The sequence below is a fragment of the Tupaia chinensis genome, unplaced genomic scaffold, assembly GCF_000334495.1.
Source record: "Tupaia chinensis unplaced genomic scaffold, TupChi_1.0 Scaffold000119_2, whole genome shotgun sequence".
NCBI lineage: Eukaryota > Metazoa > Chordata > Mammalia > Scandentia > Tupaiidae > Tupaia > Tupaia belangeri.
Window position 1 is genome coordinate 662,989 of NW_006159586.1, and position 19,106 is coordinate 682,094.

General features: G+C 35.2%; 1 protein-coding gene across 5 annotated transcripts in view; it reads right to left on the bottom strand.

Moving 5' to 3' along the window:
• Nucleotides 1-221: 221 nt before the first annotated feature.
• PIAS2 (protein inhibitor of activated STAT 2) overlaps nt 222-19,106 on the bottom strand; it is a 72,500-nt gene continuing 53,615 nt past the window's right edge. Inside the window, exons 13-14 of one of the 5 annotated variants that reach the window (XM_006144425.3) lie at nt 14,425-14,462; nt 222-331 (exon numbers count right to left, since the gene is read on the bottom strand). In XM_006144425.3, coding sequence (XP_006144487.1) covers nt 302-331; nt 14,425-14,462 — 68 coding nt within the window. In that variant the 3' untranslated portion in view covers nt 222-301. Of the gene's footprint in view, nt 332-8,229; nt 11,524-14,424; nt 14,463-17,471; nt 17,575-19,106 lie in introns of those variants that run through there. The other 4 variants (XM_006144424.3, XM_006144423.3, XM_027770264.1 and 1 more) reach the window with 4 other exon arrangements.

A 19,106-nucleotide genomic window follows, 5' to 3' on the forward strand; every position in this document is an offset into this window, starting at 1 on the left:
GATCTGGAATCCAATGTCATCCTCCTGATCAGAGGCCTTGGTATTCCATCAGTGATCTTGACAAACGCTTCCTGCCTCTCTCCCATTTTACCTCTATGGATTCCCAATATCTCACTGGCATTTAACATGAGCCTCAAGTTTATTGCCTTTACAAAAAACAAACACTCCCTCTGCCACAGAGTTGTATTGCGATAGCCCCACCCTTGAACATAGCCAGTTCCCAATGACTTGTCTGTATTTGCCTACTTCACCTCTTTGTTTCGCAGTCCTCATTTCACTGCAGATTTACGACCACTCCACTTTAACTGTTGATGAAATTAGTAGCTATGGCCTGGTTGAAAAAGCCAAAAGAAATTACATAAAGTACTACAATTCTTCAGTTCTAACATGCACATTCACCCCTCCCCAATACTTAAATACTATAATCAATGACTGAAGGCAATGTGTCCTTTTAATTTGCTAGAGGGTACATGCACATACTAGACACAGAGAGACAAAGTGAGAATGCACCCCACGGGGGGATGGCCATGCTGCAATCAATCCTCTCTTCTAGTTTCATTTTAGGATTTTGGGCACACAAGCACCAGGTGTTTTTTTTCAAGACACCAGGTCCAGGGCTCAATTCATTTGGCCATGTGTGATCCAGTCACCTCAATTACCACACCAGCTGGCCCAGTGGGTCCTAATTAACATTTTTGCTTAAATGTCTTACAACCAGGTATCTTAAACTCAGTAAAATATGGTTTTGAAATTTTTAAATGAAGTTTTAGATTCTATTAGCTTTAAACTTCACTACTCTTCTTTATATACTCCATTCATTTATCCTGTGATATCATATCTTTTATTTTCCTTTTATCTGTTGCTCTTTCTCAATCTCACTGTGCTCTTTCCCAACTCTCCTTATCCACTCTACTCCTCTAAATGAGTTCATGCATTTTCACAGTATCAACACCACTACTCTTATAGAACATGCCTGCAATTCATCTCATATCCTGTGGGCATCACCTCCAGGGACATCAGGTTAACCAATTCCTGTTTCACTTCCAAAGACCTAAGTCCAATAATTCGGGTCAGGTTATTAGACTTGAAAGACTGAAGATGATAAGTTATAATGTTTACATCTATAATTAAATTGTTTAACTAAGGGTTATGTATGTGGCCCAAATGAGAGGTCCTCAAGAAAACACATGCAGAATTTCCCCATACTTACTTATATAATAGGGTAAGAAGTCATTTAGTCTTTCAAGCTTAATACAACACCTTTCACATTATCACCCTGACTATGCAATCTCCTACCCACCCAATACTAACAGCTCTAGCCCATTTTGGAATCTTAAGGTCATTTGCTGCCTTTCTCCCAACTCCCCAGTAGTTATCAGCTCCACACCCTACCTTAAACACACACCTACTCCTATTTTCCTCTCCTGGTGAATACCTGCTGCTCAGGTATATTTTCTACAGGTATTATATTTCTACAATCAGCTTAAGTCCAATGTAGATAGTTAACCATCACTTACTTCTTCACAAATATTTACTGAGCACCTATTATGTACGACACACGTGAAGCTCTAGGGTGCAACAGAAATAAAGTATCGCCCCTGCCCTCAAGGGGCTTACAATCTAAAAGAGGCATACAACAGTGACCAATATATAAAATAACCACAGATTGTGGCAGCAATTTAAGATATAAACAAAGTGGTATTACAGAGGTTGAGGCTGTAAGACTTTTTCTAAGATAATAATTACCAGAGAAGCCCTCTCTGCGGTGGTTTAAAACTGGATTTGAAGTCTGATTCCCCACTTACAAGCTGCATTACTCATTTAGGCAAGGCACTTACCCTTACAGAATGTTTCCACATTAGAAAAATGGAGATAATTCATACCAAACTCAGCAAATGCTCAATATTGTTAGTGATCATGAATGCCTTCTATGTTACAAGGCCCTTCATGATCTAACTTTGCATATTTCTCTCAATATTTCTTAGTAAATTTCCCACCATCTTGAATTTTCCCCATCCTCTCTACTTTACATACTTGTACTTAACCCTTGTGTTTGTACTCATACCTTACTTCCACCTAAGTATCTCATCTATGTGCTCCAGTAACATGCCTTTTACAATTAATATTTTTCTCTTTATTTCAATACTCAATATATAATACAGGTATACAACTTTGATAAAGGTGGGTCCCAATATTTTGTTCTTAGTGCCAGATGCAATGTCTGGCACATAGTAGGCTCTTAAATATTTGATGACTGAGACCATTTGTAAACCAAAAACAGCAGCAGTAGAGAGGTAAAAGTCATGGAGGAAAGAGAAATCTAATGGAGAAAGGCCCTGAAGATGACAGGAGGAGACAAGAATCAAAGACCCATATGGCAAAAGTGGGCTTAAAGATCTACCTCATTCTCTGAGATTGAGTAAAGTAATAATAAAGTGGACCCAGGTGGAGAGAATTCATACTGCAGACTGAATATTCTGACTGAACTGAGGAGGGTGTGGTTTGAAAGGGGAGTATTAATATTTGTTTTAATTGAAGGGTCTGATAGGTGGCATGGTGGGTAAGGGTGCTGAACTCCCACATGGCCAACTGTGGTTCAAGTCCTAGACCGGGCAGTTTGTTTTCTCTCTTTCTCTCTCTCTCTCACTCTGTCCCTCTCAGGTCAAATTAAAAATAAATGAATAAAGTTAAATAAAATCATTATTTTAAAATATTTGTTGTAATTGATAAGAATGGGCAAAGAAACTAATAGGTGAGTGATCTGAGGATATGTTCAAGGCTACTATAATGAAGGTACAGTCTATACACAAATAGTAATGAGAAAGCAAAATGGATTAACAGTAGTAGGGTGACTGCAGAGGATCAGTAGAAAATGTTGGAGGTGAAGCAACCTTTTTTTTTTTTTTTACTTTATTAAAATACTGAGTTTATTTCACATGTATATTTTATTCTCACCATTTCCATGTCTGACCACCACTACTACTGTGTCCTATCATAACATTCCATACATACTTAAAACCAGGCAGAGCGGAGGTCCATCTTTAAAAAACAGGCATTCTGGACAACACATTCTTGGCAATGGAACTGGACATTTATCAAACACGGTAGGGGAAGTTCTCACTCTGCATTATAAAAAGGACAGCCAGATATCAACTGTTACAGAAATGAAACAAGACAGAAAATTTTACCAAACTGTTTACTTTCTTAAAGAGACTTTCTTCACTGCCAGAGATCTTGAATAGCCTCCTGATCGTCATACGAAAGCAATTCTTGATATAATTGATAAACTTGGCTTCCACTTTGGGAAGAGAATCACCTTTTTCTATACTTGCTTGCATTTTTGCTTTAATGTCTTCTACAGAATTAGGTCTTTTTGGTGTCTTAGGAGTTCTTTTGTTTTTTAAATGAGTCTTGACCTTTTGATCTTGATGGTTCTGAGTCTTTTCTGTTCTGGTTTGATTTCTGAGCATTTTTGCCAGGAGTATCTCATGTAGATTTCTTCACTGCAGCTTTGTCTTCGTTTCATCTTCAAAATCATCATCTTCTTCAGCAAGTTTTACTTTTTTCCATCCATGGAGCCTTGCTACCACCTCCAGGGCAGATTGCTTTCCAGATATACCTAGGAGTTTCACGTCCTCTTCCTTTTCTTCTTCTGACTCTGCATCTTCCTCCACAGCTACTAAGTGCTGTCCACTAATATGCACAGGCCCTGAACCACACTTCAACCTTAAGGCCACAGGTGATTATTTTAAAGCCCCCAAGGGAAACCACTGGTTGTATTTTTTTTCAGTGTTGCCAGTGTTACTTTAATTGGACTGCCTTCATAATTCATTGCCTCTGCTTTAACAATGTGCAATTCATCCTTTGCACCAGCCCATAAACTGACCGTTCTTAAAGATAACTGGTGTTCATTTTCATCATTGTCCACTTTAAAGTGATAATCATTGTCGGCCTTTAGTTCACAACCAAAAAGATAGTTCTGGGGCCTCAGGAGGCTCATGTCTATGTCCACTGAATATTCCATGGGGTGATGGCACACACTTGGGTGGGCAAGAAGGCAGATGGGGGTGAACGACTATGGCTCCTGAAAACACCCGCACAGGACGGAATCACTCCAGGGCAAGCAACCAAGTATTTTGACTCTAAAACTGTTGCGTGGAGAACCCAGCAGGTGACATGCTAGTTACGGCACTGGATTCCCAGGTGGCCCACAGCAGTTTGAATCCTGGACCTAGCAGCTTGATACATATACCAGGAATATGTGTGTGGACTCCCGAAATCTCAGGAGAATAGAGAAGGGATTGTGGCATGGCCATCCTTCCTGGGGGTATGACTTCTTACTTTCCCTGTCTCTGCCTCTCTCTGGTGAGCACATCCACCCCATGGAAAAATTAAAAAAAAAAAAAAAAGTTGGATGGATCATACATTAAAATGCTGAAGATACTGAGAATGACGACAGAATTAGAGATGGCAAGGAACACTGAATCACAAAGTAAAGCCTTCAGCAAATCAAACAGTACCCTCATGGAGTTTACAATGTAATAGTGGAGACAGACAGGTGGCTACTTGGTAGCAGGAGAGATAGCTTATGGTATAACCTCTTGGCACTGTGCTTCAGAGTCTTCTGACAGAACTATTAGAGTTGAGGAAAGGAAACAAATATCATCTCAAGTGAAACATAAACACAGCCCACACTGACAAAAGCTGCAGGGATAGCAGGACCTTGGGTGGTAGCCAAATTTGTTATGGCAAGGCATGGAAGACAATAATCAAGAGAAACAGGTTAAGATTGGCCAGAAGGTGGTATGGAGATTAATAAGTACAGGATCCCACATGGCTAAATACATTATTCAAATCCTTCATCTTGGGCTTGAAAAATTATCAGGCCAGGTACATGTGTGTGTGTGTGCAAGCCCCAAATTCTGAGGGCACAATGGAAGAGAAAGGATTGCAGCATGGTCACGTCCACAGATGATCATACATACATATACATACATACATAACACATACATATCGCAAGTATGTGCCCTATAGCAAAACTTTGGGAGAAAAAAGGAGAAAAAGTTGAGATGTAGCCAAGCATGGTTTAGGAAGGAAAAGAGTGGATGGGTGACTTGGAGTGATCAAAATACATAAAAGAGATGAATAAAGGTGAAAATGTTTAAAGAGAAGTTTGTGCTTTCTGCAAAAGACTGCAGGAAAACCAGGCTGAGCCTCAGACCCTTCCTTTCTGAAATCCCATGCCTAACTCATTGCCTCCCCTAAATAATAATCTTCACTCTGCCTCCCATCCCTGCAAATGACACTATTATCATTCAAGTTACCCAGCCTTGAGATAACATAATTTCATGTCTAGATCCCCATACTAGTCTCCAAAATACTGTAATTAACATCACTTCAGCTTAGTTGAAGCCTAGGCCAGACCCCTAAGCCCAATACTCATATACTGTGACTGAGGAAGCTGATCTGTTTTCTTCTTTTGTAAACTAGAGAGTACTATGTTCCTCTGAAGGGCTGTTGCAAAGAATGAGACATTATTGGTTAAGTTGTTAGCACACTGCCTGTTACTAAGGAAGAAGTGATTTTTGGAAACTTGATTATAAGTTCTTTGAAGTCTGGGACCAGATCTTTTATATTACTCTATCCCACATACACTTCCACAACATAGTAAGTAAACATTTGTTGACTACCTTGATGAAGGTCAAAATAAGGGGTATATTTATCTACTTTGCAACATCATAACACTCCTTTTTACTTAAGCTTCAAGAACAACTAAAAAAAAAAAAGAGCAAGCTTTAGAAGTCATTGAAAAATAGTTTGGGAACTGTTATACCATGCCAATTTAAAAAAAAAAAATGCTCTTTCAAACATATAAAGATAGCAATTAGTCTTTCCCCATGGCAATCTTTAAAACACCAAGAGTAAGATCTGACTGGAAATATTAAAAGAATTAAAAAGTGAACAGGTTAAGTCTGGCTCTGTTTGGTTGTTTTAGCCTTATCACTTTTCCAGGCTGAGTTGGACTGACTTTGGCTCAGTGGATCCTATTGCCTCTGGAGAGCCAACGTGGAGCCTACAGGAAAAGTAATAAGAGAACGGGCTATTAAGGACCAGCCCTAGGCACAAATGGTCTTTTTATAAAAGTGATGAGATTTTTTTAATGGCAAATGTCATCTTACAAATATTTGCATTATTTTACAGTGTAAATAAAAATGCAAAAAAAAAAAAAAAAAAAGAAGAGGATTGTTTTTGACATCTACATGCCAGATAGAAACATTTACAACAGAGTACCTGAGAAAAATCTCTGCAAATTACCTGCAAATCAGTTAGCCTAGTTCACCAGGGTCAGTACAGAGGATCTTAGCACAGATGCCCACATATAGATAAAATATTGTGTTCCTGGAAAATATTTACTAGGCCACTCTTGGCATAATATTTGATTAAAAAATAAATTACCATAACCATTTGGAAAAGTGGTATGAATAAAATAACTACAGGGCCAGCAGGTGGCATGGTGGTTAAGGCGCTGGACTCTCCCACATGGCTGACCACGGTTCAAATCCTGGACCTAGTGGCTTGCTTTCTCACTTTCCCTCTCTCTCTCTGTCTTTCTCTGGTCAAATTAAAATAAATGAATGAATAAATAAAATTAAAATGAGTAATTCTTTAAAAAATTAAAAACTACGAAAGTGTTTACACCCTTGACCTAAAAGTTCCACCTATAGCAATCTATCCTAAGGAAACAATTTTTTTTTTTTTTGGAGAGGTTTTTGCTATAGGGTGTGTGTGCTCACCAGAAAGACAGAGAAAGACAGAGAGACAGAAAGCGAGAAATCATTCCCAAGAGGGGATGGCCACGCCGCAATCCCTTCTCTTCCATTTTCCTCTCAGGATCTTGGGCATGCACACACACACGCCCGGCGTTGAGTTTAAGCCACCAGGTCTGGGACTTGAACCGTGGTCGACTACATGGGAGTCCAGCAACTCAGCCATTACGCTAACTGCTAGTCCCCTAAGGAAACAATTTATACAAAGACATTCATTACAGCACTGTAAGATGCAACCTAAAATGTCCAATGAGAAAAGATTATATGAATCATGGCACATCCATTCAGTGGAGTATCATGTGATTAATAATGATTGACATAGTTTTCAATGATATGGAATAATGCCTGTGAAGTGAGGAAAGAACACAAACACAAATTATATTAAGAATGAATGAGGGGGACCAGCAGTTAGCGTAATGGCTATGTTGCTGGACTCCCACGTAGTCAACCACAGTTCGCGTCCCGGACCCGGTGGCTTAAAACTCACGCCGGACGCGTGTGCGTGCGTGCCCAAGATCCCGAGAGGAGAATGGAGGAGAAGGGATTGCGGAGGGGCCATACCCCCTGGTGGGTGATTTCTCGCTTTCTGTCTCTCTGTCTGTCTCTGTCTGTCTGGCGAGTGCACGCGCCCTATAGCAAAAACCTCTCCAAAAAAAAAAAAAAAAAATGAATGAATGAAACTGTAAATACACGTACAAATATCAAAGAAATTGGCAAGAAATACAAAAAATGCTCTAAGCGTTGTTTCTTTTAAAAAAAAATTGGTGCTAGAATTACAGCCAATGGTTAGGTTTCTTTATATTTTCCTATACTGTCTGCATTTTCCACAATGAGAACATACTACTGACACAATCAGAAAAGATTAAAAAAACATCATTCAGTCAGGCAAGAATTAAAGAAGAATGGGCATTTTTATACAGCTTTATTTGTTTCTTTTAGGAATTGTGTGATTCCTAACACAAAGAAAGGGTTGTGGCGGCAGGGGTGTTACAAACCAGTCATTTATTTGACAGAAGTATCAGACTCTTAGAAAGCAGAGAAATTCTTCAATTCTTTTCTTCAAGTTTTACCATATTCATGTAGAACTGTAGCAGAAAAGACAGTCGGGCTGCCAGTTTACTTAACTCTAAGCTCCATACCACATGAAGCCAGGGCCACTAAATCCAGTCAGGCTCAAGTTTAAGTGGTGTACTGCTCTACATTTGCTAAGATGAAATGAGCTGGAAATAAGTCATTATGACATTCCATAAAAATGGAGAAAACTTTGTGGGAAAAAAAAAAGTGTTTATTGAAAAAAGGATGAAATAGCCAAGTGGTTTTTTGTAATCAGAGGCTAGAAAGAAATGAAAGGTGTACCTGAGAATTAAACTAATGTTTTGTAAAAATTGACGCCACTTACAAATTACAAATGTCAAATAATGAATACATTTTGGGGCAGAAGATAAAGACAATTTGGTTACTAAATGATGAATGTCCAGGGTCGGTCTGAAGGCAGAAAGTCTGTAAGGTCTGAACAACTAAGTCAGGATAATCTTTGTTCAATGCTATTCACTTCAAATCCAACACCTGATCTTTCTTCAAATTTCTTAAAACTACTGCACTGAATATATGTTTTATAACAAGGGTTATAGATAAACTTAATTATAATCACTATTCCTTACTTACATATTGTAATTTCATTGTAGTTTTTCTGAAACACATCAGGTAAATGCTACATAACCTAAATTCACTTCAATTGCTTCATTTTGGCTTTTAGAATTATATTAGGACAGATGCTAAGTATTTATAACTTCTGGCCAGAAATAAAAATAAAAGCCTAAAGTGGCTTACCTAAGGGTTAGAAAGTTAAGTGAGTAAAGGCAGACCTTAAATGAAGCTGTATTCAGCACCAATTATGCTGTCATGAGTTACCAAAGCAAGAAAGGCCCTTAATATTTCAAATTGAAAAATATTTAAAAAACAGGTTGCTTAAGTGATTGTTTTAGACTATGCACTTCCCTTAAATAGTATGTTCCAGATAATTGTGGGCAGGTGGGCAGGATCTAAGTTAACAGCTAAGTCAGTCTTTGTTAAAAAGAAAAGATTGGTTATACTATTAGACAAAGGATAATGGCTTAAAAATGACGTTGACGTAATGCCATAAGCATAAAGAGAAATACTCACCTTCAAAGATACATAGAAAACGTAAATCCCAAATGTAAGATTATAAACTTAAAAGAACATTTTTAAAGCATTAGTCACCTGTGTAAGATAAATTTAAGATGCATATGTAATTTCAGTATACAGCACCAACCATTAAATCTGTTCATATAAAACAGTGAAAAACAAATCACAACTACAAAAGCACAAAAATATCAGTTATAAGAACCAAGTCAATAATATCTATTAATATTTTCCTTGACCTTATAAAACTTTGTTGATTAAATTGGGAGGAGGGAGTCTCTGAAAAGCTAAAGGGTAACAAAATGATAAAGGATATGCATCATTTCTTTATTAGCAAATTATACTACACAAATCAGGTTACTTTTTCTATCTGATTACAGAGTCAACAAAAATTGCATCTGTATTTAGAGCAGCAACATATATCTTACCAGAAAAAATTCTGTATCTGGACCAAACTGTAACATGGATTGGAAATAAAATGACTAAGAAAGTAAAACTGACAATGATGGTGCAACTACTGCTGTAAGATTTGGGGTATTTTTTGTCCCCCATTTTTAATAATAGGCAGCCCTCCCAAAGGATAATATATTAAATAAGGACATGATGTAGCCAAAGAAGGGATGATGCAAAATTCCACACAAAATTAAATAGGTACGAAAAGAGCACACAACAGCCATAAAACCTTGAGAAGGTGCCAAAAACAAAGCAGGGACAAGTCCCTGGAGTTTTACCAACTCTGAAGTAATGTGGCCCTATTATAACTGCAATTGCAGAGTCCTCAACTGAAAATACATTTCTGTTTAAAAAATCAATTAGATTAGCCACAAAAAGGGGGTGGGAGGCTTGTTTTTCAAGTATAGATAAAGCTTACAAAGAAAAATCGGTAAGTACTAAATCCTTGAAAACTTAAAACTTATTTAGGAAGCCAAGGAAGCAAACTATAAACTTTGGATGAAAATGTTTTTCTAAGAGTAGAACTCAGTTTCCTAAGTGATTTAAAGTCACATTATAGTAAAATGGTTTTCCAAGTCCTCCCAGAAAAAAAAAAAAAAAAAAGATTCCCTGTAGTGTTTGGGGATGGCATGGAGTGAGACACTAATGCCTATCCTCTCCAACCCTCACTCACGTTAATCCAAACATTTTTAATTGTTTTGCCTGCTGTGGTTTTAGGGAAGATTTCCTTTGAGGAAAAGGAAAAAAAGAAATATGATGCTGTCCCCATCCTTTGCTAGTGTTTGTGTTTTTTTCCCCTAAGTTTGAAAATCATTGCTAAGGGGAGAAATATTATCAGAGACCTAAAACTTAATTTCTATGTAAGCGCTACTAAAATATGAAAAGTTTCAACAAAGATTTGCATATTATTCTAAAAACAAATGAGCAAACTAAGTTCTTAGGAAAAAATTAAACTGTTTTTTCCACCTCCCCAATCTGTTCTGCTGCCTCAAAGCTATCAATATTGCCTGCACAGTATGAACAAAATTCTAACAAATGTGCTAGCTACTACACCTTATTCTCCAAATATTTCATTCAACAGCTGCATAGAATTTTTTTTTTTTTTTGAGAAAGGCAAGCCCCCAAAATATAGGAAACTCTAGAATGAAAATGTACAGTTACCAAAAATAACACACATTATGTCAGGGCAGAATCTGCATAGTGTTCTTAAACACAATCACTAATGAAAGGTAGCCAAATCCCAGAACTTCATTCTGCATTCGTTAGCAAACAATGTCAAAGAGTAAAAGATAACCAGGGGAAAAATGTATAACCCAAAGATCATTTTTCTTTGATGCGATCATGAAAAGTGGAACTGCAGGAAGAAAAGTGGAACCCAACCTTTGGCCACTTATTAAAAACTTCATTACTTCAACAAAATAGAACAAATCTCCGTGGAAAAGACTCATTCAGCAAACATAACTTCTTTTCATATTTTTTTTCCTTCACATCAGGTTAAACAGAAGTTGCAATCATCCTAGAATCAGTGATTACATCATTTTTAGTTAGAAAAAAAGTTTAATATTTACATAATTTTTATTGCTGTTTATTATAACAAAATTTAAAATTGATTTGTAGACTCCATCCAGTAACGTATGAAATTGAAATCCATCTCTCAAGAAGATATATTATGGCTGAATGTATCTGACGCTTAAGAGTACAGCACGAGTAAGAAAAATCCTTGCATGTCATTTGGTTCTTGCTGCAGTCATCTGTGTTCATCTCTCAGAAAGCAAAAGAATCCATATGACTGTTCAATAAATACCAAAGTAATTGCCAAAAATATAGTTTCCATGGACCAAAGATCCAAGAAAGAGCAGTTTTGATGAATGATTCCCAGAATCAAGTCAGTCCTCCTTTAATCCAATGAGATGATGTCAGGAATGTTACTTCCACTGCTGGTTATGACCCCTGTCTCACTCCTGCTGCTGGATGAACTAACATGAGTACTGCTCTCATGGGGACTGGTGGTGGTGACAGACGTACTGCTTGCTGTTAAGGGTGAGGTGAGACTATCCAAAAACATAGGAGGACAGTACTGCTTGAAACAAACAATGATGCTGATGAGGAAGAGGCTACATTGATTTTTAAATAGAAAGACTAGATATTGTTAGATATGCACAAGAGATATTTAAATCCCACTGTGATTTCAAAACTTCCCATCTTTGGGTGAAAAGTGGCATGAATTTACTACGTTACATTATTTAGTGAATGAAGCATAATCTTGATCCTCTTGAAACTCGTAAAACTTTGTTTGTTGACCATAAAAGTACAAACAATGTAAACAATAACCGACCATCTAATACTAAATACTGACCTCACAATTATAACTCATAGTCTCAAAAAGAATTTGCTCAATAAGTGTACTGAGATGCGATTTAAGTAACACTGTAAGAGGCCAATAAATACTGAGATGTCAGAAAATATTTCAATAAATATTGAGATGTCATGATGTATGTTTTTTGTTTTTCTATGCAAAAAAGCACCATGACTTCTCTGAAAATTGAAACCTTATTTTTAATGATATTAAGCAAAATTGCCGATATAAAATTCAACAATTCTTTCAAAACCAAGTATAAAACAGACGCCTTCGTGAATAATACTAAGATTGATCGGGGGATGATGATGTTGGACTCCTTTGTCCATAGACATGACAATACTTGTATAATTAGAATGACAACATTCATCCTAAAATAGACTACATGGTAGCTAACTACCGCATGATGCTAAGGACAGAGAATTTTCTCATGTAATCTTCAAATTTTGGAATAAATTCGAAAGGAGAACTATCTCATCTAATCTAAATTTATGATCCTTGCTTGCCATCCTCTGCCAAGTATTTATATTTTGAATCCCCTTACCATCCTATTTGCTGATTCCTTAACAAATACAAACCTGAGTGCAATATTTTAATAGTGACAAGAACAGAGAGGGAAGAGCTCAAAGCTTTATTTTTTATCACTGTAAGAGTATTTTATGTGAGAAAAAACTGCACTTCCTTCAACAAAGTCTAATAACTGTAAAAGAGGTCCTAAGTCTGTCTTTATGTAAACTGTATTAAAAAATCAGTAAAAATATGATTATTCTTCCTTTATGTATTATTCAGATTATCACTAGACATAATGAAATAATTTAAAAACAGTAATTTAAAACTGAAGTCTTTTAAAATACAAGCTCCTCAAGGCCCATAAATAAAATGGGAACAACTACTATTCAGAGAAAGAGCAACAATTAAAATTCAGGTTGACTTTGAAAGTAAGTACATGTTTTTGAATGGATAACTGTCTTAGTTCATCAATAAAACAAATAACTCACACTTAGGGACATTGGGTAACAGAGAAAAATAGTTTTCTGTTCTTTGGGTTTTTTTGAGAAGTTTTTTCTATAGGATGTGTGCGTTTGCCAGAAAGATGGAGACAGAAAGATAGAAAGTGAGAAATCATCCCCCCGCCAGGGGGGATGGCCACGCTGCAATCCCTTCTCCTCCATTCTCCTCTAGGGATCTTGGGCACGCACGCACACATGTCCGGCATGAGTTTAAGCCACCGGGTCTGGGATTCAAACCATGGTCGACTACATGGGAGTCCAGCGACATAGCCATTATGCCAACTGCTGGTCCTGAGACAAACAGTTTTAAAGAGCTCCTAGAGCGTTTTAAAGATAACAGAGTTATCAGGTATTAAAATTTTCTAAATGAATTTTGAACTTTCCACTGAAACTGAAGGTGGTTCTTCAATTACAACATGAGTGCTAGATCTCACAGTGCTGCCATCAATGGGCTCCATGCCTTGAATTCTTATAGTAACTCAGATGCAGCCATTTTATTTCTAACCCTGTGTCTCTTATGTACATATAATGACCATATTTTGCACAAGAACAACAGGGATCCAGAACAATATGGAGGTAAAATACAAGAGAAAAAACTACGACTTCTACAGTAAACTGAAGGCACTACCTCATCCTTCTACTGACTTACCAAGTTAGTCCATCACTTATGTGCCAAATACAGCTATGAAATAAAAACCTCTAGATTCCAAGATTAAAAAAAAAAAAAAAAAGGACTGCTCACAGTAAAAAAAAAAAAAAAAAGGTTATTTAAGCCTGAGGATTCTATTCCCTAGAAAAATATAGATAACCTTCGCTGTAGAATCTACTGATGTAATGAAGTCAATTTAGGATGAAAAGGCATTCATTCCTCAGCACCACAGGACGCTGGGCTCAAATAAACGCCCAGTGCTGTCTGTGCGATCAGATGTAGAGTTCTGAAACACAAGGCTGTACGCATCCTACAGTCAGGAGACTTGAAGAAGCCACAAAGCAGTGGTCTGTGGTTCCTCCTCAATCCTTCCCTACTCACAAATGTCTCTCAATGTTTCTTAATTTCTGTTTTATTTTCCTGTTTCCCTTTTCTCATGCCTTTCCTCTTCTTCTCTACCTCTAACATGTCAGTCAGTGGAACCCAAGCTTGCTGCTAAGTCGTCACATGCTGGAAGTCTTACAATACTAGAATTTCTTATCTTTGGCAGAGAAAATAGGGATGACTGGTATATAACAATTTTAAATTGAGATATTTCTAAAGTGTGAATCTAATTGTCATTAAAAACAATTAAAAATCAAGATAACAAGTCAAGTCTGTTTCAACTTTACCTACCGATTTTAAATATTTTTGCATGAAATTTCAACCTACAAGCATCTAGTGCTGCTTCTAGTTGTTCTAATCACTTGTACTTGTAAAAAAAAATGCCAACTCATTAAAAAAATAGAATTTAGATATCAAGGAAAATGTATTCCTACAAATAAAGTTGTGGAATACTTACACAGTACTTCCTTTTATCAAGTAGCTAAGAGTGACTGTCCTGATTTTATGCAACTGATAATTTTAATTACTATGACATAACTGACAATGAAATACAAATTAGTTGCTTAAATTCAGGATACATACCTGGGGATCAACTGGAATAAGGGAAAGAAAATCCAAACCTAAAACAAAAATGTTCTGTTAATAGTTGTCTCATATTCTGGAGATCAGAATTATTTCCCAAGATCATTTTGTATCATAAGTCACAAAATATTTGGGGTTAAATGCTTACCATTCTGCCATAGGGAAGTTCTATACCATGATCAGTGATACTTAATGTGTATTAAACCCAAACATGAACATATTTCCTGACAAACGAAAAACCATCTCCCAGCGACTCAAAGGCAGCAGTCTAAAAGTTTCCAGAGAAGCAGAACTAGTCAAAGCAAACGTTTCACCTTTGTCACATAACAGAATGAGAAGCAATAAAAATGATGAGACAAAGATATGGATCCAGACTATTCAAAAAAAAAAAAAAAAAAAAAACCTTAGGCTCTTAAGATACTTCACATTTATATTTCAGAAATATACATTAAGTCTCATCTAAAATATCACTTCTTAAACAATCTATTTCATTAGTAGATCTCTGTCCCATTTCCAGCATCAAGAACAGAACCCAGTCAAGTGCTCTGCACAAAGCAAGCACTTAGTAATTGCTGTGAACCAGCTTTCAGGGTTTACTGGGTTCTAAGTTAATGCAGTTTCCTGAACCAAAAAATACTAGAATTTTCCAATTTTATTTTAAAAACAGGAATGTGGAAAAGATTGTCCCATATTAAAACTTTGAAGTACTAAATAATAATAGTAAAATAATTCAGGTCTAAAAAGTCTACCAATATATTTCAAAGACAATTCTCTTAGACAAACTTATGTAACTATTAGGTTATCTGAAAAGCCATGACATGTTTTTCTATCTAAAAACAAGTCATGACTTTCCAGACAATCCAATAAATTCTTTCCATTTATTTTAAATCATTAAAGACATTATACACTAGGTATGTAATTAAGAAAAACAAATTTCTATTAAATTCCATGTTTATATGCTGGCATTTGATATCACCTCAAATGTAACATCTACGGTGCAAGTGTAATACTATACTTGTAATGCTGTAAGTGTAATGCTACTAAAAATAGAGATTATTATATGATATAAAAAAATTTAATAGCCAGTATATTAACTCATACTCAAAACTTTCAAGCATATATTCCCTTATAATCGCTACAAAGGATATTATAAAAATGCTTATCAAGTGACATAAGCCATAGCACCAATTATTTAAATAAAATGATTTATAAAGCATTTTTAAAAATTGCTATCATTTTCATTTATATGCCTGTCCTCAGCTATATGATACAATATGAACAAACACTGGACAAAGGGCTTTTCCAATGACTTCTTTATTAAAATGATAATTGGTAAGTGACACCTCAATGAGCAGTTTCTCTTCACATTAATGATATTGTTCAGTAAATCCTCTCTCGGATTATGCCAAACAATAATCAAAATTTATCTAGCCCTTATAATACCTTTTGATAGTTTCATACTTAATATTTTTATTACTGACTAGGTCACAGAAAGTTTATTGGAATATTATTTTTCTTTATTCATGATAAGAGTACACGCAAGCACATGTAAGAGTGAGAGACAGTGAGTGAGTGAGTAAGACTAAGAGATGAGCACCCTTTACAGGGTCCAGTCACACTGGGTTCCTCCTCCTTCGTCTCGTCCTCCAACCCTTTGGATCTTGGGCACTTGCACACATGGCTGGAGAAGGGAACCATGATCATCATGTAAGCTCTGGCTTCTCTTGAGCAGTGTGTTATGCTATGTCATGGAACCAAGCCCTGGAATGGTTTTTAACTGGTTTGATTGTATTAATTTTGTTTGCTTCAAATGGTATACACTTTCTTCATATTTATAATAGCTTTACTTTGTTATAATATTTCAGTTTTATATTGTCAACAATTTTTAATGTTTGTTTTATCACTCAATCCATTTTAATAACTGGAATTTTTTAAAGTTAAAGAACATATTGACAAATCCACTAAAAATATTATGTAAGGCAATCATATCATTCAAAAATATTCAATTTCTAAATATTCACTACTCCCATTTCATAATGTCAACTAAAATAGATACAGAGGCTTGATATAACTGTCAGACTATTTTTGCAGCTCTCTCACTAGAGGATGCCCATCTAGATCCAAGACTTCCTAGTTTCCATTGTATATCTCAATTTCCAGCTCTTCAGGTATACTGTAATTCTCATTGATGATTTCATTTGTTTCAGTAAATATAAAGTCTACTTAGAAACGAGTTAAAAGAGATGTACTTGATTTAAATCTTTTGATGCTTCATCCACAGAAAACTGAATATGGTAACTTATACAATGACAAATAAAGGAAGAAAATTTTTTCTAAAATTGTGGTTGAAACTCTAGATTGTCATCTAAGCATCACATGGGTACTGTCTACACACAAAATCCAGTAAGATTTTAATATTAATATTTTCACTGAAACCATTTTTTCAAACATTAAATCGTTAAGTTTGATATAGTACCTCAGATGTTATTCCTCTATTAATAAAAAAACCTGAACTATAATCAAAGTCTTGAATTTTACATTTTAAGTACATTACTCTTATATGAAATCGATGTTTCATCAATAGTGATTAAAATTTTACTACCTTGTTTTGTTAGCATAATGCTATTTTCTTATTTCACCTTAAGTTTTCCATTGCAACATGTCATATTGATATATTTTTATGCCCTCCTCAAGTATTTCATGTTTGAAAATGCTCAATTATTTTAACTAAAAAGCAGGTAGTTAAAAACTCAATGATGATATATTCTAAATGTTTTTGTTTTATAAACACTGAGAAAATTGTAATGTTTAAATTTTAAATGTTTCATTATGTGAAACTCATTAGTTTTCTCTTTCACTGATGACAATACATTTTCCTTACTTGAGCCATAAACTAACAAAACAGGATTGCTACACGATTAAATATGTAAATGTTTAGCACTTTCAAATTTTAATGATACAACTTTGGAGCACCATTCGCACCTGACAATATGGCACTAGCAATAATAAGGCAGTCATATTTTTCTTGAAATAATCAAGCTGTTTTCCATTCCATAAATACAAATTATTTATTTTGTATTCACTGTTGCACAGTATCAGAAGATGTTCCAAGCTGCAGTTCATTATTAATATCATTTCTTCTTTGTTCTCCTGCAGATTCAGAAGATTCACGTTTATGATGTTTAAAAGGAATGTTAAAAAATGTATTAAAACTTTGTCATCTCTTCATTCTTGGTGTTTTATTTAATATTTTATTACTAATTTATCAATACCAAAACTGTACAATAAAACTAATTACATAAGACATGCACAAAAATAAAATCAAAGTAATTACTAATTATAAAAGAGGACATTTTTACAATAAAAAAATAAAAACTTAACTATTTAGGTGAAATAAATGCTTTATAACTTGGAGATGAGGATAAATTAGCAATTCTTCTAAAACACAATAAAATCTATCCTATTCAGCCTATCAACTGGTAAGAAAGCTTTTCAACATTTTAACAATCTGTATCAACATACTGGTTTATACTGGCTAAGTATCAGCCCTGAATATTAGTTTTTATTTCCTCAAAACTAGCTTGAAATGCATTTTACCAAAAACACAGTTAAGACATATTTTACTCTTTTCCTCAAATTTTCACATTCTTTAAAAGAAATAAAGTCTCACTTTATGCCCAAATTTTGAAATAATATAAATCCTCCCAAATTAAAACTTCATCCAGATTCACATAACTTAAAAACAAGTAAGTAATTTGGAAGCTGTATCTATGTTACTGTTAAATAGCCAGGGTCACTTCAGTAAACAGAAATACTCATTATATTTTTTCAGGATAATTTTTTAACTCAAGATCTTTAGAGGATAAATCCTTTTAGAATGCTTGCTTATAAGATGACAGGTAGACATTCTTGAAATTAGCCAAGGTAAAGAAATACACAGCAGTTAATAATTGAAAATATTTGCAGTTTCCATCTTTGTCATGGACCATAAAACCTCACCTGCACCTGAGCAGTAGGCTTTGGACACCACAATTACTTCAGAACTAGTGCTGGCTCAGTTTACATTAAAAACAAAAAACAAAAACAAAACAAAAACACACACACCAATTCCCAAATTATATACAGAATACATATATTTAGGCAAAAAATATTTTTAAAAAAAGGACACTTTTACAAATACCATTTTTAGCTTATATTTTTATACTAAATTTTATTCCAATAATCTAAACAAATTTCAAGTGGCAAGATTTTTCTGGGCCAGATAACTATTAATTGTTTCAACAACAATAATTTTGCCCAACAGGATAAGTACTATGCTTAAAATACAGACCTGACTTCAAGAGAAGAGGAAAAATAAACTGTAGGTAAATATGAACTTCATAAATCTAGATAAGTAAATTAAGTAACTGGAATAGAGAAATGCATTCCATTAAAAGAGCCTTTCAGAGAAGGGAAGTTATGACTAAAGAGGCACTGGTTCTAATTTGTTCAAATGTGATGAACAAAAATGTCTGCAAAAACAATGGCATAGAGAAAGGGAGGAAGAATAAGGACAAAAAAAGTTTAAATTTTATAATGAGGTCTTGGTTATCTAAATTTTGATACCAAGCAACCTTGAATAATTTAAATGCTGAGTTATCAATATTATACATATGAAAAGTTGTCAGGCACTGCTGCAGGGA